General features: G+C 45.4%; 3 protein-coding genes and 1 long non-coding RNA gene across 15 annotated transcripts in view; 2 read left to right on the top strand and 2 right to left on the bottom strand.

Annotated features, from left to right (window-relative positions):
* CLCF1 (cardiotrophin like cytokine factor 1) overlaps positions 1 to 3,888 on the top strand; it is a 54,936-nt gene extending 51,048 nt beyond the window's left edge. For 2 of the 3 annotated variants that reach the window (XM_053399800.1, XM_053399789.1), the window contains exon 3: positions 1,796 to 3,888. In XM_053399800.1, the coding sequence (XP_053255775.1) occupies positions 1,796 to 2,278 (483 nt within the window). In that variant the 3' untranslated portion in view covers positions 2,279 to 3,888. The remainder of the gene's footprint in view (positions 1 to 1,795) is intronic. The other variant, XR_008331827.1, reaches the window with a different exon arrangement.
* An 8,740-nt stretch (positions 3,889 to 12,628) lies between these two features.
* The window catches only part of LOC128419256 (uncharacterized), a 46,394-nt gene continuing 32,016 nt past the window's right edge, over positions 12,629 to 27,006 (top strand). Inside the window, exons 1-3 of the long non-coding RNA XR_008331821.1 lie at positions 12,629 to 12,954; positions 17,200 to 17,370; positions 23,380 to 23,550. This is a non-coding gene — a long non-coding RNA (uncharacterized LOC128419256). The remainder of the gene's footprint in view (positions 12,955 to 17,199; positions 17,371 to 23,379; positions 23,551 to 27,006) is intronic.
* LOC128419168 (glycine N-acyltransferase-like protein 3) lies at positions 15,165 to 19,729 on the bottom strand. 7 transcript variants are annotated; one of them, XM_053399585.1, is made up of 6 exons: positions 19,624 to 19,729; positions 18,664 to 18,799; positions 17,721 to 17,828; positions 17,217 to 17,343; positions 16,567 to 16,687; positions 15,165 to 15,848 (listed from the first exon to the last, which is right to left on the bottom strand). In XM_053399585.1, exons 2-6 carry the CDS (start codon positions 18,739 to 18,741, stop codon positions 15,440 to 15,442), a joined length of 843 nt encoding a protein of 280 aa, XP_053255560.1. In that variant the 5' UTR covers positions 18,742 to 18,799; positions 19,624 to 19,729; the 3' UTR covers positions 15,165 to 15,439. The 7 variants fall into 7 exon arrangements, with proteins under 7 accessions (XP_053255560.1, XP_053255574.1, XP_053255566.1 ...); XM_053399599.1 differs by having other exon boundaries at positions 17,778 to 17,828; XM_053399591.1 differs by lacking the exon at positions 19,624 to 19,729 and adding an exon at positions 19,012 to 19,607.
* LOC128419213 (glycine N-acyltransferase-like protein 3) lies at positions 20,531 to 25,414 on the bottom strand. Of its 4 annotated transcripts, XM_053399642.1 has the most exons (6): positions 25,066 to 25,414; positions 24,722 to 24,838; positions 23,763 to 23,870; positions 23,397 to 23,523; positions 21,975 to 22,095; positions 20,531 to 21,342 (listed from the first exon to the last, which is right to left on the bottom strand). In XM_053399642.1, exons 2-6 carry the CDS (start codon positions 24,797 to 24,799, stop codon positions 20,934 to 20,936), a joined length of 843 nt encoding a protein of 280 aa, XP_053255617.1. In that variant the 5' UTR covers positions 24,800 to 24,838; positions 25,066 to 25,414; the 3' UTR covers positions 20,531 to 20,933. The 4 variants fall into 4 exon arrangements, with proteins under 4 accessions (XP_053255617.1, XP_053255625.1, XP_053255640.1 ...); XM_053399650.1 differs by lacking the exon at positions 25,066 to 25,414 and having other exon boundaries at positions 24,722 to 24,880; XM_053399665.1 differs by lacking the exon at positions 25,066 to 25,414 and having other exon boundaries at positions 23,763 to 23,922; positions 24,722 to 24,802.

The following is a 27,006-nucleotide window of genomic DNA, read 5'->3' as shown; positions in this document are numbered from 1 at the left end:
GTGTCCAGAAGAGAGCACTCAGGCAGAATCCTTTTGAGCACTGCTGCCGTTGCTACCCAGATTTCAGTTGCATTGTATTCCCTGCTCCTTGCTCCCACCCAACACCTTCAGCAAAGCTTACCTTGTGGCTCACTTTTAGCAGTTCTGTACTGATGCTCAGGGAAGCCTGAGAGCCAGTGCACTCTCCTTCAAGAGACCCTTCCTTCCTTTGCCCATAGAAACAACTTGTGCTTTGAAGTCTTGTCTTTTAAAATTTGTGTTTTTACTATTGGCGGGACTTCTCTCTCTCTCTCTCTCTCTCTCTCTCTCTCTCTCTCTCTCTCTCTCTCTCATTGATGTGAGCTGCTTTCAGAGACCATCATTGTCTGAAAAGCAGGATAAGAACGTAATAAACAAATGAATGGAGGCTCAGAAGCAAAATAAACAAACAAAATGCACCCAAATTAAAAGAATCCAAAATATCATTTTGAAATCTTTTTGAGATTCACTGGTGGGATGGGGTGAGTGTGAGGATAGAATTCATTCCTTTTGAGCACTTAAGGACAACAGCATGACTACAGGCGGTGCACATGCTGGCCCAAGGTCCTTGGCTTGCCTGAGGGCCACTGTCTGTATTAAGCCCTACAAGAAAAGGCAAAATGGGAAAGGCAAGCCTGTGTGCTGAAGGCCCACACAAACCCTCTTTAGATTCTTCAGTAACACGTCTCCCAATTAGCTTCCCATCTGGCTGCCTCACGCCATCTTCTTTGCTTATTCTTATTTACTTATTGCATTTAAATTCTGCCTTTCCTCACAGGAGCACAAGGCGGCATGCATAGTTCACCACTTCCCTGTTTCATCCTCCCAACAACCCTGTGTGGTAGGTTCAGCTGAGAGCGAGTGACTGGCCCCAAGGAGCTTCCTGGCTGAGTCAGGATTTGAACCTTGGTCTCCCAGGTCCCAGCCCAGTGCTCTCATCACTACACCACACTGGCTGTCTAAAAGAAAAGAAAAAACCCACTTCCTTTCTTTGATCTTAAAGTCCAGGCCCTTTAAGTATTAGAGAAGTCACGCTTCAGCTTTCCTCCCCCCACCCCCACCCCGCTGGTCTCATGGCGTTGGCCACGTCCCAGCCTGCCCTGTGAGTTGGTTTCTGCTGGCGTGTTGTTTGGGGAGAACCCGTCCCTACTTGCCCCCGGGCGACACAGAGGAAATTAATTTGTCTCCTGAGCTTGTCAGATTGTTCACACAGCCGCGGGCTTTGACACACCTCCCTTCCGCTCTGTGCTTCACCCCACCCGCTCACCCCGCTGCCTGGGCAATCCTGCTGCCCCTCAGGGCACCAATGCTGGCAGAGGGGGGTGGGGCGGGGAATCCCAGGAACGCAGCTTAGCAGGGCAAGCGGGTGTGAATAAATGTGTGTGTGTGTTTGTGTGTCTACCAGAATATTCAGGGCAAAGCAGGGATCTCTCACTAAGTGCCTATCTGACCGTGTTGCAGTCGCAATATGTCACTGGGTAAAAAGGAGATAATCAGCATGTCAGTGGATCCCATAATATTTGCATGCACCGGGCACACATACACAATGCAGCTGTTCAGACTAATAAAGGATGTCAGTGTGTGCTCATGCCTGGTGTTGTTGTGCATATCGCTAAGGAATTAAAATTGCTCGCTCTCATACTGCCATACCTCACCGCCTCACTGAGTGGGAGCAGGAGGAAGAGCTTGTGGAAAGGATGAGTGGAATGGTATGTGCAACTGCGCTACTCCCGTATAATAAGCATGTCTAACCACTCGCTTGTCTTTCCACCCTCAGCTCAGCTACCTGGGGCCACCTTTCAATGAGCCGGACTTTGATCCTCCCCGGCTAATCGGGGCAGAGGCTGTGCCCAGCGCCACCGTGGACTTTCAGGAATGGCACAGCCTGAATGACAATGCCCGGCTGGCAGCCAACTACCAGGCCTACAGCCACCTGCTGTGCTACCTGAGCACCATGGATGGGAAATCCCCAGTCGCCATGCCCACCCTGCGCCACAGCCTCGCACACTTCCGCGCCAGCCTGCAAGGGCTGCTGGGCTCCATCGCCGGCATCATGGCTTCCCTGGGCTACCAGCTTCCGCCCACACCGACGGATGGTACGCCTCCGCTCCGCAGCCAGTTCCTGCGCAAGATGGACGACTTTTGGCTGCTCAAGGAGCTGCAGACCTGGCTGTGGCGCTCGGCCAAGGACTTCAACAGGCTGCGCAAGAGGGTGCCCCCTTCTGCTGTTATGCTGCACCTCGAGAGCAGGGGCTTCTGAGCCCTGCCCTTCACCAGCCTCTCTGCCTTCGCCTCGTCCACTGACGTCATACCTGCCCCTCAAGGCCAAGGGCTTTCCAGAGCCCCCCCCCCTGAACCCACAGCGTGCCTGCCCCTCTCCACCTCCAACCCACCTCCAACCTGACTCCTGCTGCCACACCTTCATGGTGCTGCACTGCTCTCTATTATGAAGCCGTGCCTCTAGGTGAGCAAACCCACACCTATCTGTTTCTTCCTTTCCTTCCTTCCTCCGCCTTCTCAGTGGCCTGCCTTTCTCTTGTTCTTCCCAGAGGGGGCCATTAATTTTCCAGGATCAGAGGAAAAGCCCTGCTCCCTCCCACCCCAGTGATGAGCAATAAAGCCCTGGCTGCAGGGCAGCGAACATCTGGCAGCCTCCACCTCTGGCACTCTGCTCTCCTTAAATGGAGCTCCCCCAGAGCCTGGGTTCCTGCTTGTGCGCTCTCTCTCTCTCTCTCTCTCTCTCTCTCTCTCTCTCTCTCTCTTCTCATAGAGTATTGTGCCAATTAGGTGCTTACGAAGGGGGTTTACTTCCCACAAACCTGCCTCTGATCAAACCCGCTGGCTCAAGATGATGCCCAGCTCTGGCCTTCCTTTCGGGCCATGAACTCTGCAGCAGGGGTGGGGAACCTTCCTGAAGCTGGGGGTCACATCCCCACCTGGTTAATTCCTCCAGGCGCCAAAAGCAAAGCAGACAGAGCCAGAGCTTGCAGCAAGTGGAGATACCTTATGCCGTCTTTCACCCCCCAACACATACATGTGCACAGACATGCATGCAGAGAACTTCCCTCTCTGCAGTCTCATCTCTATCCACCAGCTGCTCAGGAGATTGGGTGGTAGATGAGCGGCGGGCTGCAAAGGGAGCTGCCCCACACTCTTTCTCAGACACATGCATGCACATTGCGCTGCAAACACGCACAACCTCCCCTCCCTGCAGTCTCCTTCTGACTGAGGAACAGATGAGCAACAAGAAAGAGAGCAGTGTCCCAGGCCTGCTCCCTTGATTCCTGATCAGCTAGGCAGCAGGTGGGGCTGGAAGATTGCAGGCTGGCAGTTCCCTACCCCTGCTCTAGAGGCAACCTCACCCCGCAAGGGCAAAATGGGACTCTGAATAGGCGTTGCAATGAGGCATGAAAAATAAGGGATATGGTTTAATGCAGGCACTGGCGAGCTTTCAGCCTTTTTCTCTCTCTTTTGCAGTGGTCAACTCAAGAGGCTCCCCTATCATTCATCAAAGCCAAAAGCTGCAGCAGAGTTGCCCACGACAGGGACATCTTCTTAGCCAGCCCCAGCAGTGGTCTCCGCCTGCCTGTACCTCTCCCTCCCCACTGTGGCAGGCGGGCCTAGTGAGGCTGTGCGGTTTACTGTCACCAGCAAAGGACAAGGGGAGGAGTTTCCCATAGGTGGCCCAGTCCATAGGTCTCTCTCTCTCTCTCCCCTCCCCTCTCCTTCTGCCCCCCTCCCCACTGTCAGGTTGTGTTATTCTCAGTTTGTCTGTATTAATATTTATTTATTTTCAGATGTTATTTATTAGATTGTATTTATTGCAGAATTTCTATTCTTGTATTAACAAATAAAAGGCTTTCTCCAGGAGCTATGCTGGCCTTATTTGTTTCTCTGCAGAGCATTCTCTGGGCAGATCTTCTTTTATACGCAGTAAACAAACTTTGTGTGTGCATTCAAATACCTTCATTCACCTTGGTTTTGTACCCAGTGCCCCCAGTTGTAGGACTACAATTCCCATCATTCATTGGGCTTGTGATCTGGGGACTAATGGGAGCTGGAGTCCAACAACCTCCAGAGAGCTACAGGTTCCCCACCCCTGCAACAAGAAGGCCGAGGTCATGAAACACACAGTGTGCCATCTCCTTTAAGCCAAACAAATCCTGGGTTACTCACTTTGCCCCCAAAAGCGATGATGTAGATGGGAGAAGCTCAACTTACAGGATTATTGCATTGGCCACAGAACCTATCCATCTCCTTCCCTTCCCATTTTATGTCCTAAATTAAATGAAAAGGAGAACATGGGCTCCAGCACAAAGACAGTGGAAGCTGTAGCCTGGATTTGTGGGTACATTGTGGTGGTGTTCTTTTTTAAAAACCTGTGGGTTCCACACCCCAAAATGGCTGCCATGGGATGGTGACTAATGACAAAACTCTCTTTTTGTGAATCCCTTCCCCCTGTACACACATTCTGCACACCATCCACTCATTTATAAGCATTCACCAAATTCATCCCAACACACACTCCTCCCTTTGCCTACATCCCAGGCCCCATCTGCTGTCTTTTTACTCCCCTGAGGCTCCACCCACCCTTCATCCATCGCTCTGGCTTACCCCTTTATTGCCTTCCCATGGCTTCTTTTTTCACCCCCAACATCCCCACCTCTTTTCTGTCTCCCCTCCCCTCGCTACCTTTCCTTCCTCAGGACATGGACACACAGACACACTTCAGCTACCACCGCCACCATCACAGGCCCTTATCTTTCTTCCTCCAACCAATCCAAAGGCCACCTGCCCTCTAAAGCAGAACAGAAGTGAGCAGGTGCAACAAAAACCTAGCAAGGAGCCACAAGCAGCTGGAGCAGCAACACAGGGACACAATTTTAATTCTGTTTTGGATTTGTGTTAATCTTGGGGGGTGGGGAGCAGAGCAGGTGGCCTAGCAGGTGCCACAACAGCCCTCTGGGGTCCCATGGGCATCACGTTGCTGATTCCAGAACCACAGCGATTGGGAAAAGTTCACCTCCTAATTTGAACCACAGTAGTAGCTTTCCATCCATTGCAGTACAACCAGGATATCCTGTTTCTGTGCATAAGAGTTGTTGGCCATCTATCCTTGTAGAATCAATCTTGGCCATTTCCAGCAGAGCAAACGAGGCAAGAGCGAGCCCTAATGTCCACCTCTGTTTTTGGGTGGGATTCAATGACGTGCCAGCAAACTCAGACGGTGCAATTACGGTTTATTGAGAAGTTGTGGCAGCAAGCTGGCTTCCTCAAACGATCAGACTTTATGTGATAAGGAAAACTACAGGAAAATGCACTGGAAAGCATTGGAGAACAGTTGCTTTGACATAACTTTGCCTGTGTACATGCTATACATTTAAAGCACATTGTTAATAAATTAATTAAATTTGTATACTGCTCTTAATCTGTAGATCTTAGGACGGTTCACAACATAAAATTACAATATAAAAAAACCCACAACATATATCATGAAAATAGGAACAAAAAACAAATAATCTCCCCTTCCCACAACACATTTATAAGGGCATCAGATGTCAATTAGCCAAAGGCCTGGTTGAAGAGGAACATTTTCACCTGGCTCCTAAAGGTATATAAACTGTCTCAGACTTTGCATTCATCATCTGAGGCCCTTCTTTGTGTGCCTCCTCCACGTGAGGGTGGCAACACGAGAATGGGCCTTTTCTGTAGTGGCTCCCCATTTATGGAATGGTTTCCCCAGAGAGGTTCGCCTGGCACTTTCATTATATATATTTTAGGCGCCAGGTGAAAACATTCCTCTTCAACCAGAGGTAGCTGTTTAATATTCCACAGCCTTTTAAATGTGTCTGTAGGAACAAAATAATGTTATTTTTATTTAAATTATTTACTTGTTTTTTATCTTGTATATTATTCTTTGAACTGCCCTGAGATCTTGTGATGAAGGGTGGTAAACAGATTTAATAAAAAATAATAATAATAATAATTAAGGAGCCAGCTGAAACTCCCTGGGGAGAGCATTCCACAAACAGAGAACTGGTGCAGAAAAGGTGTTGCCACTCTCTGGACCTCTCATGGACATGACATCTCCGCCCAAGAATCCTGGGAATTGTAGATTGCTAAGGGTGCTGGGAATTATAGCTCTGTGCTGGGTAAATGACAGTTCCCAGGATTCTTGGGGGAAAGCTATTTGCTCTAAATGTGTGGTGTGTATGCAGCTGTCACCAAACCTCCCAGAAAACAAATCAGATTGAATGTTCAAAAAGGGATAAGTGAAAGACACCAAAGATAATCCAAGGCAGTACACAATTAATTCTGAACCTGGGGCCTCCGCAAGAGACAGTAAGAGCAAAAACCAACAACAGCCCGCCATGGCTTCCTGGTCAGAGTGTGATGGAGAAGAATATGCATTGCAGAAGGAACTGGGATGACGGCAAAGAGGAACAGGCAGGAGATGATGGCTCCCTTTGCTTGATTCACCATAAACTTCTCTTGAATGCAGCCTGGCTAACTAACTCTACACAGGGACCAAAGGTGAAAGCAGCTTCTGCTCTCAGCCCATTTCAAGAGAAAGAGTAGCAGTGGGTCTCAAGGTTATGTCACATATATATGGCATACATATATATATGTGCCCATTTCCTTTCTCTGAAACTTGGGGGGTGGGGTCCTAAGGTAACTGTGCAGAGGGCACTTCTAACATCCAGCAGCTGCTTTTTGGTAAACTGTTCTTTCCCGAAGTACCAAGAGAACAGGGAGAATGTCAACCAGTTGGAAGGTAGCTTATTTCTGAGCCACACTATGAACGCTGCTGGAGTCCATAAACAGAGAAAGAGACAGTCTCAGCAGCTGACAAAAAAACCCCAGAAGAACCAACAACCATGGTGGAATGCAGATTCCAGATTCCAGCTCCATCCTTCTTGCTCTCCTACTCAGCCACTGTAGATCTTACTCCCATCTCTGAGCCAGGAATACAGCAGAAATATCCTTGCTCCAAGCCCGCCCCCCCCCCGCCTGCTGTCACTAGCAGGGCCTCCCACGCCTCACCTCTTAAAATGTGCCGCACAATACTGACTGTGAGAAGCCAGCCACAGCCCCCGGAGATAGATAACTTGAGGGTCTCAGCATCCAGGTTGGCTGCTGGGCCCCTTTCCAGCTGTGGTGAGATCACTACAGCATTCAACAGGGAGCGAACAGAGCCCAACCTTCTGGCTCGTCCCCTGTCTACCCCCCACTCTCTCCATCCATCACATGCATTGCTTGTGACAGTCAAAGGAGCTGGGCTATAGCACCTCTGCTCCTCTTGTGCAACTCTCCAGATGATTTTCATTGCGTCTCCCTCTTTAAGGCTGCTGCATGACAACAAACCTGCTCCAGTCCTCCTTCCAGATTTCCTCCCTGGGGTAGTTATGCACAAGTCTTCCTTATCACCTGCTTCATGGTGCAGGAACTTTTTTTTGTGGCAGCTGCCTTCTTCTTGAGTTAAGAATTCACTTCCCCTTGGATGGTTTTTTTGTTTAGCTCTACACCTTGGGTCGGGGCAGATAGAAAGTTATCCAGATCTACAATCCCTCTCCGTCCTCTCCTCCTCCCCAAACACCTACTCTAGTTTCTCATTCTGTACCTACAGGGCTCTGCTCCCACCAAGAATCCAATCCCTAAAAGTTAACCACCCCAACTTCTTCACTTCCAAGAGGTTTCTTTAGATGCCCCTTCCTACTGGCCACTCAGGCACCCTTTTGAGGTGGGAGGCCTCATGGTCTACTTTGTTTCTAGCAGCTTTGATCAGGACTGTTATAGCCAGAAAGGTGCAATGATAGCAGAGGGAGAAACCTAAGGGAACATTGAGAATCTGTTTACATTATTGCTTAACTCCTCACACAGTGCCCTCCCTGAAATATACTCAGAGTCGAGTGTGAATTTCATGCTCTTTATTCAGCTCATAGTAGCAATGAATGAAACTTTCCCCAAAAGGTCTAGATGGATATACATTATTTACACAATAGGCCGCACATGATTGGCTAATTCCAGGCTGCTCCTGTAGGCCAATCAGGTCGCTGATTCACTTCCACCTAGAGCTGGATTGGGTGGCTCCTGCGGACCAATCAGACTGCTGCATTCTGGATCATATTGATCTAGAATTCAGCTCAAGTACATAACACTATCCCTTGCTAATTTTTGTAGCTGCTTTCACACGACGTTAGCCACAACCCATACTGATCCTGTAGTTTCTTGACAAATAGTGCTTGGCGTTGAGTCAAGGTACTGGGATACACTAATAAAGCAGCTGAACCCTACTTTGATGGGAATCAACCTGTGATATTCAAATCTGGTTCCCGAATGCTACCACTGTCAGTGAGCAAGTTTGTTCGATCCAATATCAAAGCAAGACAGTTGGTGCTCTATAAGACGTATTGTTACAGCTGGAATATGTGCTCTAAAATGAAGGGCAAACTGGGCTGGATAAGGCAAGATGAGGCAACCCCCTCGGGTGGCAGGATCCATAAGAGCAGCAGACCCCAATGTAGATCTTTATTCCCCCCTGTTCCTGATTTAGGTCTTGACTCACCCCTTCTTCTCCAGTGGGGATGGGGGTGCCATTTTGCGGTTTGCCTCAGATGTCAAAATGTTTTTGGGGTGCACGGGGCAACCTGTTAATAGAGAGCATTTAAAGGAGATGCTACACCTAATGAATATGTACAAATTAAAATGATGCATCCCTGCTGGGCAAAATTTGCATTTGCTAAGAGGATTTAAGCCCTAGGCCATAGCAAATGGGCCAAGAGAGCCCGAGGGACATCAGTGGGTGTTGAGAATGGTCTTTGCCAGTCTTCCCTGAAACCAATGGATTGCATTCTTCTTTTTCTGAGTCAAGAGCTAAGGATGTGGATTTTGGTTCATAAAAGCAGGTCAGGCCTCCACCGTAGCTCCATAAAATGAAGCCCATAGCTGGAGCTGAGCCTAGTAAAATACATTAGTCACTGCATAGCGTAAGGATAAAAAGAAGGCTGGAGAAAGGCTGAGGGTGAAGGGGGAGAGAGGGCTAGAGAGGCTGCATTGATCCCCGTCCTACTTGTTCAGGTCTCCTTTCTCCCAGACCCCGCTTGCTCCTTGTGGGGTAGGGGGGGGAGCCTGATGATTCATGCCCTAGTGGATTCCTAACTCCCAGGGGTGAGTCTGGGGCAGCATCTGGGGTCAGCATCTCCTGCTTTGCCTTTGTCTCCTGGAGTTTCTTGCCCTGGAAAGAAACTGACTCAGTCTTGATTCTCAGCAGGGGACAAAGCCTCCACGAAGGAGGCCAGGAAGCAACCTTGAGCTAACCACAGCCACCCCTTGCCCGCAGTCATCTGCCTTGGACTTGTCCTCTAGCCAGGCAGGCTGTAATGCTACCCGAAGGCCTGGTCAATGGCAGTCTCCACGGCAGCTGTACTAACCACAGACATTTTTATATGGCTGTAGTGGCAGCCCCCTTATCCTCCATTTTCAGTGCTTTGTGGGAAACTTATTGGTCTCTGGGGAGGGCATTATTCAGGAACCTATGTTTGATAAAAGACCCTTTGGAGTCAACCCAGCGTTGTTTTGCCCCTGTGAGTAAAGGAGCGACTAGACAAAGTGGCAGGGCAAGTAGCAACTTTAGGAGGTCTTCAACTGGGAAAATTGCATTGGATGGATGGATAGCTCAGTTGGTAGAGCATTAGACTCTTAATCTCAGAGGCATAGGTTCAAAGCCCACTCTGTGTGTGTTAGGGTGGAGGGGAGCCCACTTTCCTCCACTGCTGCAGAACCTGGCAGCCGTGCAGCAGCAATGGCCTTTCAAAAAAACCCATGGGATGTCCAATTGTACATTTCCTATTGTGTCATCTACCTAGATGTGACCTCAGGGAGTGGGAGGAGATATGGACATAGGCTGAGATAAATTGTGTGCTGAGCTGCACCATGAATGGGGCTGAAGTGTACCATCCTATCAAGGCAGAAGTAGGGAATCTCCAAACAGTATTTAGTTCCTCTTCCATCCTGCGAAGCCTGGTCTATTGGGGCAAATGGAGCGCCGCACCACCAGCCTCAGCCTGCCCCCAGCTAGTTCCCAGCTACCTGCCTGCCTTCTTGCAACCTGTCAAGAGGTGGTGGCACCTTAGTTTTAGCATTGCCATTGTTGAATTCAGCATGGAGAAGGATGGGGACAAATCTAGAAGCAGTTGGTTTTGCCTCTGGGGGATCAGAGCTTGTTTTCAGGGGCAGCACATTCCGTTTCACTGCCTGAGGTGAAATGCGAACATGCCACCCCCCTCACCTCCTCACTTGAGTTGCATAGTGGCACATTCTAGCAAGATCTCATAAACGCTGTGAGCTCTCATGAGATTTTGGCAAGATCTTAGTTTTATAGCTAACTGTACCTGCCCATGTCGGAGCTGGAAAATTAATGTTCAGATTACACATTCGCCTCATTGATGTATTAGAATGAGCTGGATATTAAGGTGATTATTGTGATGGTGATATAAAGATGGGTACTAGTTGCATCATGGGAAAGCTGACTACTAATGCTTCTTTAAAAAAAATTAAGCAGGAATGGCTAACCTGTCACCCTTCAGATATTCCTGGATCCTAAGTCCCATTATCCTTGACCATTGGCCATGCTGACTGGGGTTGATAGGAGCTGAAAACCAACAGCATCTGCCTTGAGTATAGGACTTAGACATTGATATTTATTTTCAAAGCGGATGTGACAAGCAAAATAACCAGTGTCCTTACCCATGTTGGCAGCCCTAAGAATCAGATACTTACTTTTTAACAGTGGGGATTTTAGAGCTCATCTCTCCATTAAGTAGGAGATTTGCCCTAGATTTATTATGAAAACCCTAAGGTATAGCTGTAATCTGAGCTTTACAGTTTCCCTCCTCATGTTGGTTGATGAAGACAAATTAAACAGCTAGCTTCTAGTTTTTAATATTTTTCATGGCCCGCTTAAATAGAGCCTGGCTGTGGCATTTTATGGGGGCAAAAGCGACACCTGGTGGCCAGAAGCGCACTTCATTAATGCTTTGAATCTATGAAAATGCTTTCGCCACATCACATATCACATCAATCGCTAGAAGTCCACAACAGTTATTTCCCCACTTATTTTGATGCGTTTGTTGATTCACAAGAGTGTGCAAAAACTGGTCCCTTAAATCCATGGCAAGTTGGATAAAACTATGTTTTTTGTGTTGCTGAATTAATAGTTTATTTTTAAAAATGTTAAATTCTTTATAATCCTGGGGTGATCTAGCACAAGAGTCCCATGTGCATGCTGTCCCGTTATGATTGCCACAGTCTAACTTGGCAAATAATGGATTTATCATATCATGGGAGGCAAATCAAGGATACCACCACCACTTGCAATTGTGGGTATCTAAGCACCATCATTTATTTTATTAATAAATATGGAATTGAAAACAGTTCACTTATGGTTATCACAGGCCCCTCTTTATCCTACACTGTGGAATGGAGATTACAAACTAACACTATGTGCTCTAGTTCCACAAAACACTTTTATTGCTTTGTTTGGGGGGCGGACAGGCTTTCCATCATTCTTTTCTTCTTTCCAGAAATATTTTTTCTCAATCATATTTTGAAACGGAAGGCACCATTGAACCTGTTGCAGAACATAAGGAAAACCTTTCCTCATAATAACTTTCCTATAAAATGCAATTAATGTCTGCTCATAGATCTCTAGGATGCGTATGGTAAAACACCTCAAGTTGGGTTTTTTTGTTGGTGAAGACACACCTTCCTGAAAACAAGGAAGGGTTTGAATTTTTATTTTTTTCTGCTTTCCCAATACATACTGAGGGAGCCTGGCCCCCTTCTTGATTTTTTTTTTTGGGGGGAGGAGATCCCTCAGCCCCCCCTTTAGATGGCACCCCTGGCAGGTGAAAAAGCTTAACTTCATATGGTTGTTTTAAAAAATGGAACAATACCCCTTCACTTGCTGATCATTCTGCTGAGACAAGAGCAGATCAAGCTGGGTTTTCCTTCCTGGTATAACCAATATGCAGCGTGGACAAAAGCAGAGATAGTGAGGAAGCAGCCAGGTGACTGTTTTTCCATGTAGGGAACATTATTATACACAAAAGTCTTGTATTTGATTGATTGATTGATTGATTGATAGATTTCATTTAAATCCCATCTTCCAATGAGGAGCACAAGGTGGCAAACATGGCTCTCCTTCTCCCCTTTTTATCCTCACAACCACACAGTGAGGTAGATCAGGCTGAGAGACAGTGACTGACCATGGGTCAGACAGCAACTTTCATGATAGAATGGAGATTTGAACCCTGGTCATCTCCCAGGTCCTCATCCTGCACTCTGGTAGCAACTGCTACAACATACGGGAGAGTTATGTTCAGTTGCCCTGAGTTAGAGCCTCAGGCTCAGTTTGTAGCCTTCTATCCTTGACTTCAATAAAGTTAGAAACCAACTATATAAAAGAGATTTTCTATCATAATCTTAAATCTGGGAAATTAAGCTTCCAGGAGAAAGGCTGCGCACACATTACGCATTTTAAGCATTCCCCCCTCCAAAAGAATCCTGGGAAATGTAGTTTTTTAAAGGGTGCTCAGAATAGTAGCTTCATGAGGGTTAAGGATAGAGGAAGCAAATGCTTGTTCAACTTAAGTACTCTGTTAACCTTTTCTTTTTTTGCTGGAGCAGAGACCCTTCCCTCTTCAGGCCCCACATTATAAATTTGTCTTGCCAACTACTTGCTGTAATCTGACTCTAGTTTTAATGAAAATGGAGAGTGGATATGCAATTTCACTGAATCACCCTTGCAATCCTTTTCCCCTGCCAGAAATTCCAGTTTCCCCCCTAAGTAGGGGGCTGAGAACTGGGGGGATTCTGAAAACCATTCAAGGCCTCAGTCGCAGGTCACATGCTCTCTCCACAGAGACCTTCACTCAGGTGAGTGACAAGAGCCGGAGAATATGGACTTGGTTAAATTATTTTAGATAGCTGCATAATCTTAAAATCCTATTTCATTGGAGTAAGATAGGAAGTCCCCTTCATTACTAAACTCTTCCCACCAATTTTACTGCAGAATGCAATCCTAAAAGAAATAAATTACATAAAATGTAGAGTGAAGGAGTACATTCAGGCCTACAGGGAGGTGATGGCCCAAGTGTTTGGGTCTGAGCGGCCTCCCTTCTGCTTTACCCCACTTCACACAGGTTTTTCCTGAGCAGGCCCTGGGAAGATGGGGGAGAGGATGTCCCAACATCTCTCTTGGGCTGCTGCTGATTTTGTCACAGGCCGATGGTGCGCATCTGTGCTCCCTTCCTTTCATTGCAAAGCGCTATCATGCCTTTACTTTTTGAATTCTGATCTGATACTCAGTTTACTAAGTACTAAGGTAAATGACCCCTGGACAGTTAAGGCCAGTCAAAGGTGACTATGGGGTTGCGACGCTCATCTCGCTTCAGGCCAAGGGAGCCGGCGTTTGTCCATAGACAGCTTTCCAGGTCAGGTGGCCAGCATGACTAAACTGCTGCTCGGAAGCTGGAAATAGACATAGGCCCTCACTCTTCCACTTCAGCCACCAGTGCAGCCATGACTGGTCTTGCGTGTGTAAACATCCGTGGAAGGTGGTCTCTTAGAGCAAATGGGGCAAAAGACAAGCAACCTCAGCCAGTGCCCACGTGCCTGTCTCCTTACTTGCAACCTGCCTGGGGGTGGGGTAGGGGGTGCTGGCTGTCAGCTCCCTCATCTGAAGGTCACTTCCTCCCCATATGTTTAAAGCCCTCTTCCAACATTTTAACAGAGTGTGGGGAAATTGCAGTTTGTTAAGGATGCTGGAAACTGCAGCTCTGAGAGTAAGGTCAGGACCCTCAAGAAACTACATTTCCCAGGATTCTTTGGGGGAAGCCATGACTGTTAAAGGGATATAAGAGTGTTTTAAATGTAAGGTGTGGCTGTGATCTTTGCAGAATTCAATGAGGAGGAGGATTGGAACAAAGCTAGAATGAATTGGCTGTGCCTGAAATTGGCTCTAGGCCACCTACCATTGGGCTCCTTGCTTTCCACCTTGCCGATCCCAATGGGTACCAGGCATCACTGACAAATGTGAATCCTTGGGGTCAGGAAGAAATGAACCTTCACAGTCTCATCTACTCCATGGCTGTGAATGGTCCACCTTTTTGATGTTGACACCTTTTAAAACGTGTACCACAAAGTACTTTGTCATTGTTATCTTCTTCCTCTTCCTCCTCCTGCAAAGGTTTTTCCAATCATCTGGGGAACAAGGCTTCAACTTTGGGATGAACAACACAACATGTCACAGAAAAGTGATTTTATTACATCCTTAGGTTCCTGCTTTGGTCATTGACCATTTAGGATCTGAGGTACAGTACAATTTCATCTTATGTGTGGGTTTGGTTCCAAGCGTTCTGCTTATATACAAAAATGTGTATACAGAAACCTTGGAAATACCCCTGTGGGTGCATCCCAGGGCTTCCAGAGCTGGCTCATAGAGAGAGCCTTGCTTCCCAAGTAAGGCAGAGAGTATACCTTGCCTACATTTAAGTTGCAGGATTTCAACGAGTGGCCTTCAGTCACGTATGGTTGATATCATGCAAGTTAAATGATTCAGGAAGGTTGTTGGTCTGATGCAGTAGAAATATATTAAAAAATTGTCCAGTAGCACCTTAGGTAAAGGTAAAGGGACCCCGTGACCAACTCTGGGGTTGTGGCGCTCATCTCGCTTTATTGGCCGAGGGAGCCGGCGTACAGCTTTCGGGTTATGTGGCCAGCATGACTAAGCTGCTTCTGGCGAACCAGAGCAGCAAACGGAAACACCATTTACCTTCCTGCCGGAGCGGTACCTATTTATCTACTTGCACTTTGACGTGCTTTCGAACTGCTAGGTTGGCAGGAGCAGGGACCGAGCAACGGGAGCTCAACCCGTCGCGGGGATTCGAACCGCCGACCTTCTGATCAGCAAGTCCTAGGCTCTGTGGTTTAACCCACAGCACCACCTGTGTCCCTTAGTAGCACCTTAGAGACCAACTAAATTTGTACTTGGTATGAGCTTTCGTGTGCACGCACACTTATTCAGATACCAAGAACAAACTTAGTTGGTCTCTAAGGTGCTACTGGACAATTTTTTAAATATATTTTATTTTATTTTTTAATATTTCAAGTTAAATAAGCGTAAGGTGTGATCTTCCTGTATAATGTACGTGAACTGAAACATCAAAAGTCAAATGTATAAGGGGGGCCAGGAAAATTCAGGAAAATACAATAAGGCAAAAGGAAGAGAGAAACACACTGTGGAATGTAAAGATGAAGAGTGGTCAAAATTGAATAGTGGATAAGTCTCTCTCATTCAGAGGACTGGTGAGTGGAAGGACTGGGCAGGATCCTAGAAAACGACTGTTGCTCTCTCCTCTTCTCACTGAGAAGCTGGAGAATGGATGCAGTAATGACACAGTTCAGATAATCTTTGGAAGCCCAGGGAGTCCATCACTTTCTGCTGGGGGGTATTATCTAGGGCAACATGGCCATATACAGGGAAGTCAGCTGCATGGACACGCATGCCATGTGCCCTCTGCACCATAGATGAATAGCCCCTTTGGCGGTGGGATGGAAGGGTATAGCTGTGTGCAATTGCGCCCCAAGATTCCATGATGATCCAGCTGATAGGATGACCATTGGAGTCCAGGATGCAGGTACTGGGGAAACATCGCACCATGTTGGCCAAGTATTTCCGGCTGTGTTCACTGCCCCCATAGGGCCACGTTTCATTCAGCAGGTCAATGTGGGAGCTATTTAAGGAGGAAAAAGTGAAGCCTGGATCTAGCCTAGGAGAGCAGAAAGATGAACAATGAGGAAGGAGCTGAACATGAATGCAGAAATTATCTTCTTGGCTCATCCTCAAAGTCTCCCTAGTTCAACACTCCAGACAGATACCCTGGTAAAACCACCAGCAAGCTGGCATGAAAATGATGCTGATTCCATGTCGTTTGCCCTAACATCCAGCAGTTTGGACTAATGACCAATTGATACATGTTAGAAGCAAACAATAATGCATCCCCCCAGCTGATTTTTTGTTGTTGTTGTGTGTGTGTGTGTGTAAATGGCAGATATCAGGGACTGTTTGATTAGTTGTGTTCCCCTTCCTTCAATCTCACCCCAGCAGAGCATGCCTCATCTAAGATGGTGCCTGTCACAAAAAGAACTGCTCATTCTGCTCTTAGGATGCCTTTTCTAAACTTGACCCCTGATGCAAATCACCTTTTGTGTGGCATTCCTCCTTCCTTTCTAGAGTGGGCAACGCTACCCCTTTGGAGTGCCGCCTTTGGTGCTTTGCTATCCCAACTACAAGAAGGAGTGAATGCCAGGTTTGTCCATAGGCAGAATCATAGAATTGTAGAGTTGGAAGGGACCCTGAAATGCAGGAATTTCAACTAAAGTTTCCATGGCAGACTGCCATTCAACTTTGACTATGGAGATTCTATTGGAAGCACACAGGTTAGCCAGTGCCTCAACCAGGAAGTAGGGAGCACAATGGACACTCACCGGGGCTGAGGCTGTTTATCTGGCTTGGCGTTCAGGTAGATGAAGTAGGGAATTGCAGTCAACTGGACTTTCTTGAGAACAACAGCATCTTTAGAGACCTCATGTATCCCATCATGGTTCCCTGTACAAAGCAGTAAAAAGTCAGAAAGACAATGGTGTTGCTGGGTGAGGCAACACATATATTGTTAGGTACACATATATTGAACTGCTATCACTCAGATGGTCATCCAAGGTATGTTGCTCTCTTTCTGCCCTTGGACAGTGAAAAGTTCTATTGTCCTTGTGGTGCTGTGGAGAAAATACGTGTGCAGTCTGTAGGGAAGAGCAAATCTGTCACTTTTAATTTCTCTCAATTTCTCAGTTCAGTTCTCTACATTTCATATCAGCTTTCATTTAAAAAAATAATCTTCATGAGACTGGAGTGGGCTGTAGGAGGCGAGGCAGCTTCTCAGATACCCAGATCCAGAAAAACCTGGAATCTAATTCATGTGTCCGCCTGTCACCCCATGTACTGTTTTGTATTTATTTTGCTCATGTTTCTCCATTACCTTCACTTTTGTCACTTCCATTTCCTCATCAAATTTAGATTAAGTAACTAAACTGAGTCTCCTTATCTCATAACTCCTTCCTTAGAAAGAACAGCTTGTTACCACAGAGAGAAAAGGCTTGGTCCCAGTTGATGGCATCTGTGTCAAGCAACAGTCTCCGGTATGCATCAAGATCCCGATAAAATGCTGCATATATATTGTTAAAAGAATCCGAAGTGTCAGAAACAGTCTAAAAGAGAGACATACAGTTTAACAGGTAAAGCTTTTCCAGATGTTGAGATGAAATGATGAAGTTTCACCTGCTCCCTTTGGCAGCTGTTAATGCCAAAGGTGTGCTCCTAGACCAAAGCCAACATCCCCTTTCAGTTTGAGCCTGGCTTAGAAGAGGCCCCGGCACAGAACACACAGCATTTCCTGCTGACACCCACCAAGCACCTCCCACAAAATCAGAGGATCACAGAGCTGGAAGGGATCACGAGGGTCATCTAGTTCAACCCCCTGCAATGCAGGAATCTCTTTGCCCAACCTGGGACTCCAAACCATGACCCTGACATTAAGAGGCTCATGCTCTACCCATTGAGCTACCCTTTGCACAAAGGCTATTACCCCTCTCTGTGGACGAGTCAGGACCGCCTTGAAATCTGGCCAAGAATCCACAATCACCTCATGGCCCACTGGATTCCCACGGTTTATGTTCATGACTTCACCATAGACCTGTCAAAAGTCATAGGATGTCAGAGTTGGTGCTGCAGTTGAAGGAGGCAGCCTGGGAGAAATGTGTGGGATCTGGGGAGGCCATCTGTGGTGTGGTGGGTCAGGATTGTATCTGCTGCATGGCTTGAGTGGGGTGTCCTGAGTGATGAACAGGGATAGAAGAATCAGTTGATTTTCTGTTTCTCTCAGTTTATCATTTTTCTCGTCTTTTAGCTCAGTCCTCCACATTTCTACATCAGTTTGCTTTTTTTTTAAAAAAAAGTTCATTGGCATTTTTGTGTTAATTTCGCTTAATATGCATGATTATTACTAATTCACACATTTTTAGAATGCAATTTCCGCAATACAATGTCATTTTACTTACATGTGCATTTTTAACACACAGTTTACCCTCTCAGTTTTGTGAATGTTACTTGGCTGGAGAACTTCATAGCAAAATTAAGAGAAATGTAGATTTCAAAGGGCAGCTGAGTTTTGTCATGCATTGCTTCAGAATGTGCAAATTAGGTAAGTTCACCTATAAATGCAAACTGAATCACATTTCCTCCCTCTTCCGTAGTGAGGACTTAGTACCTGTCACCCAATGAACTAATTGTAGGAATTCACATGGCCATTTCACATACTATATACACATTTCACACCAACTGTACCCTCAGTATGGAGCTGCAGCCAATATTAGCTCTCTGTGGAGTGTATCTGTATGGTACCCTATTCAAGCACCTATTTATTGGATTTAAAAAATCTTCTCAGATTCCAAATTTGGATCTTTGGGAAGATGCAAGAATCTGGTCCCATATTCCTAGCTAATAACCCAGAATACATGGCTCAATATCACCTGAAGTGTCTGAGGGAGGCTTTTCTTCAGCAGTCCTTCCAGGATCTGCAACTTGGAAGAGCAGGATAGGATCAACATAGCTTGGGAGGCAGAGGTTGAAGCAGGTACCAGCAGAAACAGTGTGGGTTGTAAGCACCTGAGAGAGAAAGAGAAAGACTAGTTCTCTGTACCTCAGTGTAATCCCCAAACTGAGATGCCTTCTTTTTCACTGAAATGATGGACTTACTTAACCAACAATGGTGCCACAACTGAGTTTCTAAATGTAACAGGAATCCCTTCCTCAATAAATAGAGAATAAAACATTCTCTTATGAGCAACTGGTGTTCTCCCACACTGTCATTTGCTCACCTGTAGTCCTCCGTGTCTTCTTGTTGAGTGGTACAGTGTTGAGTGGTACATTGCGCAACAGGTTCAAAGAGGAATTTTGAACCCCCGAGGATGGGGGGACAAGGACTTTTAAAAGTTTCTATCTTATCCCAGCATACAGTTCATTAAGCATCATCACTACATCATTGCTACATCAGAAAAGGGGAGGGTTATACATGATTAACATAGGAGGAATGTGTTGGGGCAACAGGTGGATACAGGATATGTATTGGGAAGTACATTCTAAGCACGTACTACAAAGGGACAATAGAAGTTTGATTTGCATAGTCTGCCACCTGGGCAAGTCCGGAGGAGTGCCTTTGCCCAGCGATTGACACCTATGAGTACCTTCCTGTGAGTACGTGACCCCCGCTTGAGGGATTATGGCGGGGACCGAATGGTTTCCAAGTTCTTGGCCAATGAAGCAGATTGACAGTGGAATGAAGGAAACTGGCAAGGGAGTAGATTTATATGATTTTTAAAGCTAGGTAACTTCCCTGAGCTGTCAAGTCTAAAGGATACATTTATGCATAACATTTGTAACATTTAACAATTTTAAAGATGTGCCCCACCCCCATAATTTCCGTAACTTACAGATTCTCTTAAGAGCCTCTGGTGTGCTGTCAAACTGCTCAGTCAGAGTCTCCTTCAGCAAGCTCTTTGTGTTGGCTGCTTTATTTCAGCGAGGGGGGAGGGAATGTGTAAGTTTACCAGAATGAATAAACTATTAACAGCCATCTCCCTGATGTTCAGTGGTGCATCTACACACATTAAGACCCTGGACTTAATGGACTTTAGGCCTTTCTCTTTAGATGGCCATGTGATTTCAGTTGTGAAGCATATAATTAACATTGCTTTTCTCTCTCTGACTGCCATTTCATCCTTTACAACTGCTGTGCTTATGAACACGCACAGTTCTGCATAATAAAGACACTTAAATTACAGTACCGTCCTGGCTACAGGAATAAACTTGAGCAGACATTGCTGTCATGTTTAGGAATGCTGCTTTATCAGAGTCCCCCATCACATGGGGTATCCTACTCATATTAAAGTGAATGCAGGAATAAGCCCATGTAACTGCTACCTATATGGGTAGGATTGCCTAAGCAAAAACGTTTTAAGCAGGTCCCAGAAAGAGAACAGTTATGGTGCCTCCTTAATGTCAGTAGACAGGGAGTTCCAGTCAATAAATTAAAACACCAATGAATGAATATGTCAGCATCCAAAGAGATGGCATTTAAAACCTCTTATTTTGGCATATTGGCGTTGTTTCATGACCAGCAACAAATGGAAAAAAACAGACAACCCTGCTACCAGGACAGAAAACAGTTTATTCATTGGATATATATATTGCCTTCTTGCCAAGTTACCGAAGGTGGTTTACAACTTTAAAATACTAAAACAAATTTTTTTTACATCAAATATATAGTCGATTCAGGCCTAGTGGGTGGTGATGGCCCAAACTAGAGCCAAACTTTGGCAAACGTTTTGCAGGGTTTTGCAATGCCCCATAAACAGAGCAATGGGCACTCAAACTCAGGGGTCACCCAAAAACCAAACATCGTCTGATTTGCTCTAAACAGGGGCCAAACTTTGAGAAAAATTTGGCAGCAGTGTTTTGCAGAGAAAACACTGCATTTTGCAGCACCCCACAAACAGAGCAATAGACACTCAAAATGGGGGTCATGGGTATTCACCCAAAAACCCAATGTCGTCTGATTCAGTCCAAACCCAGCACCAAAGTTTTTAATCAACAGGAATTGAGGTAGCATTTAAATGGAAAATAGAGTAACGGGGAATGGTTCTTGAAAGGGTGTGATAATCTCCCTCTCTCCCATTCAGAGGACTGGTAAGTGAAAGGATTGAACAGGATCCTGGAAAACGACTGTTGCTCTCCCCTCTTCTCACTGAGAAGCTGGAGAATGGATGCAGTAATGACACAGTTCAGATAATCTTTGGAAGCCAAGGGAGACCAGCAGTTTCTGCTGGGGGGTATTATCTAGGGCAACAAGGCCATATACAGGGAAGCCAGCTGCATGGACACGCCTGGCCTGTGCCCTCTGCACCATAGATGAATAGCCCCTTCGGCGGTGGGATGGAAGGGTGTAGCCGTGTCTCAGTGTACCCAGAGATTCCATGATGATCCAGCTGATAGGATGACCATTGGAGTCCAGGATGCAGGTACTGGGGAAGCATTGCACCATGTTGGCCAGATATCTCCGGCTGTGTTCACTGCCCCCAAAGTGCCACGTTTCATTCAGCAGGTCAATGTGGGAGCTATTTAAGGAGGAAAAAGTGAAGCCTGGATCTAGCCTAGGAGAGCAAAGAGATGAGAAATGAGGAGAGAGCTGAACATAAGAATGCAGAATTATCTTCCTGGCTCATCCTCAAAGTCTCCTTAGTTCAACAGTCTTAACAAAACCACCAGCAAGCTGGCATTAAAATGATACCGATTCCCTGTTGTTTGCCCTAACACCCAGGAGTTTAAACTAATGACCAATTAATTGTTTAGTTGAATAGATAAAAAAGAACCCCATTAAAAGTGATTGAAAATGCATCCTATTAATCAAACACTATTATGTGGAAAAATAACAGATGGCGGGCACCAGTTTGGAAGTGATTCACACACACCCTTCCAGCAGAGCATGCCTTTTCTAAGATGGTTCCTGTTACATGAAGAACTGCTCGCTCTGCTGTTGGGATTCCTTTTCTAAACTTGACCCCTGATGTAAACCTGCTTTTGTGTGGTATTCTTCTTCCCTTCCTTGAGTGGGGAGTGCCACGCCCTTTGGTGCCTTGCTGTCCCAGCTACATGAAGGCAAACTAAGGAGTAAACGCCAGGATTGTCCATACGCATTTTGACTATGGAGATTCTCCTACTGAAGAACCATAGGTTAGCCAGTTCCTCAGCCAGGAAGGAAGTAGGGAGCACAATGGACACTCACCGGGGCTCAGGCTGTTTATCTGGGTTGAGGTTCAGGTAGGTAAAGTAGGGGGTTGCAGTCAACTGGACTTCCTTGGCAGCAACAGCCTCTTTAGAGACCTCATATATCCCATCATGGTTCCCTATACAAAGCGGTATATGTCACCAAGAGAGTGGTATTGTCATGTAGGACAAGAAATTTTTAGCTGCACATATATTGAACTGCTATCACTCAGATGGTCATCCAAGGTTCATTGCTCCCTTTCTGCCCTTGGACAATGAAAAGTCCTATTGTCCTTGGAGGCTGTGGAAGGAATACATGTGCAGCTGGTAAGGAAGGGTGAATCTATCAGTTTTGATTTCCCTCAGTTTCTTATTTTTTCAACCTTGTTCAATTCTCCACATTTGATGAAAATTCATCCACATTTTAAGTGCAAATTTCTTCTCTCACATACACATAGATTGTTTTCACTAATATATGCATCTTAATGCACACTTTAGTATGTGCATCGCATTACTTGGCTGGAGAACTGCATCACAAAATACCCTATCACTTACTCTAAGTACAGTATTGCTAAAACCCATTACAGTGGTACCTCGGGTTAAGTACTTAATTCGTTCCGGAGGTCCGTTCTTAACCTGAAACTGTTCTTAACCTGAAGCACCACTTTAGCTAATGGGGCCTGCTGCTGCCGCTCCACCAGAGCATGATTTCTGTTCTCATCCTGAAGCAAAGTTCTTAACCCGAGGTACTATTTCTGGGTTAGTGGAGTCTGTAACCTGAAGCGTATGGAACCTGAAGCGTATGTAACCCAAGGTACCACTGTATTGTTGTCTCTCTTTACTGTAGATATTTATTGACTGGTTTTCTTTTAAAATGTATTCTCAACTCTTTGAGGAGCTTCCTCCACAAAGTCTCCAATAAAAAACCAACTGCACTTGAATATTTAGCTATAAAAATGCAAAATACTGTACAAATAAAGGTGTAGAGAAACAGTATACTAAACATTATATAGGTTATCAACACAGCATTAAGAAATAAAAATCAACCAGAATTTGAAAGAGCACAAATAGAATGGACTCATTTAGGAATGCTTGGGAGAAAACAAAAGTTTCAATAACCATCAAAAGCATATCAGTGTTGGGGCTTGCTTTGCTTTGAAGATGAGTAAACTTCAGAAAATTCTGGTACTACTATACTAGAAAGCCCATGCTCACATCACAGCATGCTTTACCACCAGACCTGTGTAGGGCTTTATACACCAGTAGTAAAACCTGGAACGTAGCTCATATGTTACTTCCCCAATGTATTGTTTTGTATTTTATTTTGCTCATATTTCTCTATTACATTCACTTCAGTCACTCCCTCATCAAATTCATATTAAGTAACTAAACCGTGTCTCCTCATTTCGTAACTCTTCCCTTAGAAATAACAGCCTGCTACCGCAGAGAGCAAAGGTTTGGTCCCAGTTGATGGCATCTGTGTCTAGCAACAGTTTCCGGTACACATCAAGATCCCGATAAAATGCTGCATATATGTTGCTCAAGAAATCCGCATTGTCTGAAACAGCCTAAAAGAGAGACATACAATTGAACAGGTAAACCTTTTCCTGATGTTGAGATGAAAGGATGGATGAAGTTTCACCTGCTGCCTTTGGCAGCTGTTAATGCCAAAGGTGCGCTCCTAGACCAAAGCCAACATCCCCTTTCAGTTTGAGCCTGGCTTAGAGGAGGCCCCAGCACAGAACACGCAGTGTTTCCTGCTGACATCCCACAAAATGTATCCTGCAAAATCCCCAAGGGCTAGTACCTCTCTCTGTGGACGAGTTACGACCGCCTTGAAATCTGGCCAAGAATCCACAATCACCTCGTGGCCCACTGGGTTCCCGCGGTTTATGTTCATGACTGCACCATAGACCTGTCAAGAGTCACATGATGTCAGAGTTGGTGCTGCAGTTGAAGGAGGCAGCCTGGGAGAAATGTTTGGGGTCGGAGAGAGAATTAGTGGTTTGTGTCAGGCTTGTATCTGCTGCATGCCTTGATTGGGGTGTCCTGAGTGAGCACTAGGGATAGAAAAATCTGTTGATTTTTCATTTCTCTCAGTCCCCCCTATTTTCCCCATTTTCCCCATCTTCAGTCCACCTCATTTCCACATTAGTGTGGATTAAATAAAAAGTCCTCATAAAAAATAATGGCACTTTTTTGTGTTAATTTCACCTAATATGCACGATTATAACTAATTTACATATTTTTAGAAAGCAATTTCTCCAATACAGTGCCTTTTTATGAATGCTTTACTATATGCATTTTGTGATTGTAACTTGGATGGAGACAATAGTGCCGGCAGTGGTTGCTACGCCACTGTGTGAAGAACAACATTGCAAGATTCAGAAAAATGTAGAATGTGTTTTGTCATGTATTGTTTCAGGAAGCGCAAATTAGGTTGTGCAAACTGAATTGAATTTCTCTCTCATCCCTAGTGAGGGCATTCCACCTCCCACCTGACAAACCAAGTGTAGGAATTGACAGGGCCATTTCACACATCACACACTCAGTTCACATCAGCTGTGCCCTCAACAAGGAGCTGCGGCCAATCTTATCTCTCTGTGCAGTGTATCTGTATAATACCCATATTTTCAAGCACCTGTTTATTGAATTAAACAAACTTATCAGACTCCAAATGTGGATCTTTCGGAAGATGCAAGATTTTGACAGGAATTTGGTCCCATATTCCTAGCGAATAATCCAGAATACATTGCTCAAGATCACCTGAAGTGTCTGAGGGAGGCTTTTCTTCAGCAGTCCCTCTAGGATCTGCAGCTTGGAAGAGCAGGATAGGATCAACATAGCGTGGGAGACTGATGCAGGTACCAGAAGAAACAGCACCTGAGAGAGAGAGAAAGAGAGAGACCACTTCTCTGTACCTCACTGTAATCCCCATTCTGTAAAGCTTCCTATGTGACTGAAGTTACAGATTTTTTAAACCCCGTGCTAATACAACTGAGCTTCTAATTGTAACAGGAATCCTTTCCCCTCCTTCCCACTCAACAGACAAAGAAAAAAAATACTCTCTTTTGAGCCGCTGATGATCTGTTACACTGTCACCTGCTCACCTGTGGTCCTGTTGAAAGTTACAGATTCTCTTATTAACTTCTGGTGCGTTGTCACATTGTCAACTGCTCACTTATGGTCCTCCATGAACCAAAGCAGCAACACAAACCTACTCACTCAATGTCTTGCCCACCCAGCTAGATCTTTGGACTGCTTTGTTTCAAGGTGGGGGGAATGTGCAAATTTACTAGAATGAGTGAACCATTAACATACATCTTCCCAATATTCAGTGGTGCTTCTACATATAGTTAGACTTTGGACTTAATGGACTAGACCCCTCTCTTCAGATGACCATGTGGTGTCTGTTGTGTAAAAGCACAATTAATATTTATCTCCCCATTCCACTGCCATTTCACGTTTTCCAAATGCAGGACATAAAGAAGAGTTTTCTACCCCTGATTAAAAATAAAAATAAATTATGACCATATGTAGTTCCACATGATGAAACCACTTAAATCACAGCACCGTCATAGTGACTGGAATAAAACTGAGCAGACACTCTGCATGTGATTAGGAACACTGTTTTATTAGGGTCCCCAATCACATGAGGTGTCCTACTCATATTTAAGTGAATGCAAGAACAACCCAACACAGATCTTGCCTACTCAACACTGGGGAAGACATGGACTGATAGAGGAGTATGTGTGCGTGGCTGCTGGGGATGAAGCTTGCGTGTGCACCCTTGGTCTCCCTCCCCATCCACATATACACGCCTAACATTTTGCTGTTAATGGCTACTGATCATGGTGGCTCGGTGTGTACTACTCTAGTAGCAGAAGCAGTATGCTTCTGAACACCAGTTGCTGGGGAACATGAGTGGGAAGAGTACTGGTACTCTGAACTCATGCCCTGCTTGTGGGCTTCTTATAGACATCTGGCTGGCCACTGTGAGAACTGGATACTGGACTAGATTTTTCTCTCTCTCTAATCCATTGGAGCGTCTTTTCTGTTCTTAAAGCCAAGTGTAAGAGTCCCAGTGTCTTTTTTGTTGGAAAAGTGGTGGAAGAGAAATAAGTGCTTAAGGAGAAGACTTGTGTGAGAAAATAAACAAGTGTAGTTTTTTCCTGTGGAGGATGTTGGGTTGAGGGAATCCAGATTGAGAGGTTTTGGAAATAGGTACATTAATTTTAGGAGGGTGATCATTTTTGAACATGGCTATTTTGTCTGATAGGATGAAGTTGGTATTGTTCCATTTCCTCAAGTCTATTTCCCTTCCTGTAATGTATTTTTGCATATTATTTTCACTAATATCTTCATTTATTCACAGTTATATGCACTTTTGTAAACATTGGTTGGAAAACTTCATTGCAAAAATTTGGAAATGGGTAGATTTCAAAGGACAGCTGTGTTTTAGTTCATCTTTGGTTTGGGAAGTGCAAAATGCAGTCTGAATCAAATTTTCCCTCCATCCCTGATTCTGACCAACACTACTCAGTCAGTCCCCTATCTTGTTTTCTTTCCTTTTGGCGGAAGAAGTGGTGACTGAATCAACCTTATTTTGCAACATGTAAATAGGCCTGTTGCAAACTTCACCTGGAGGTGTTTCCCTATTAACTGACTATGGGCTCCAATTCACATCCAGAATTTAGTATGTGTGAATTCTTTCTTAGGTAACATTTGACAAAGCCTGTGAATTGGTTGAACCAGACACACCATTAATCTCCCCACAAGCTATATCAAAAGTTATTTCAGTCAAGGTTATTATGGTGAACTAGATGAAGTCAAAGTTGCTGGAGCAAATTGAATAAAGCTGGCAGTTTGAACTGAGTTGAGGAAGAATGCAATCTCCTGCCCCCAGACTGTCTGGAGAGAGAGAGATTTGGAATCCTTGGGTACTCAGTGTTCTGGATAAATAGAAATAGTATTTGTCACATAGGGTTATCCAGAAGCGAGTAGCTCTTCACCACTTGCCCATGACTGCATCTGTAGCTTGATTCTCAGGG

The sequence above is a fragment of the Podarcis raffonei genome, chromosome 1, assembly GCF_027172205.1.
Source record: "Podarcis raffonei isolate rPodRaf1 chromosome 1, rPodRaf1.pri, whole genome shotgun sequence".
In the NCBI taxonomy this organism is placed as follows: Eukaryota; Metazoa; Chordata; class Lepidosauria; order Squamata; family Lacertidae; genus Podarcis; species Podarcis raffonei.
Note: the sequence above shows the minus strand (reverse complement) of the source record. Positions and strands in the feature narration are given on the sequence as shown.

Coding starts and splice junctions, on each gene's coding strand:
- LOC128419168 (XM_053399585.1), bottom strand. CDS start 18,741: ATGTTGATCCTATCCTGCTCTTCCAAGTTGCAGATCCTGGAAGGACTG. Junction 17,829..18,663: donor GCCTCCCTCAGACACTTCAG/GTGATATTGAGC, acceptor GACTTTTGACAG/GTCTATGGTGAAGTCATGAA. Junction 15,849..16,566: donor GATAAACAGCCTCAGCCCCG/GTGAGTGTCCAT, acceptor CTGCTCTCCTAG/GCTAGATCCAGGCTTCACTT.
- LOC128419213 (XM_053399642.1), bottom strand. CDS start 24,799: ATGTTGATCCTATCCTGCTCTTCCAAGCTGCAGATCCTAGAGGGACTG. Junction 23,524..23,762: donor TAACTCGTCCACAGAGAGAG/GTACTAGCCCTT, acceptor TCTCTCTTTTAG/GCTGTTTCAGACAATGCGGA. Junction 22,096..23,396: donor CCAAACCTTTGCTCTCTGCG/GTAGCAGGCTGT, acceptor CGCTTTGTATAG/GGAACCATGATGGGATATAT.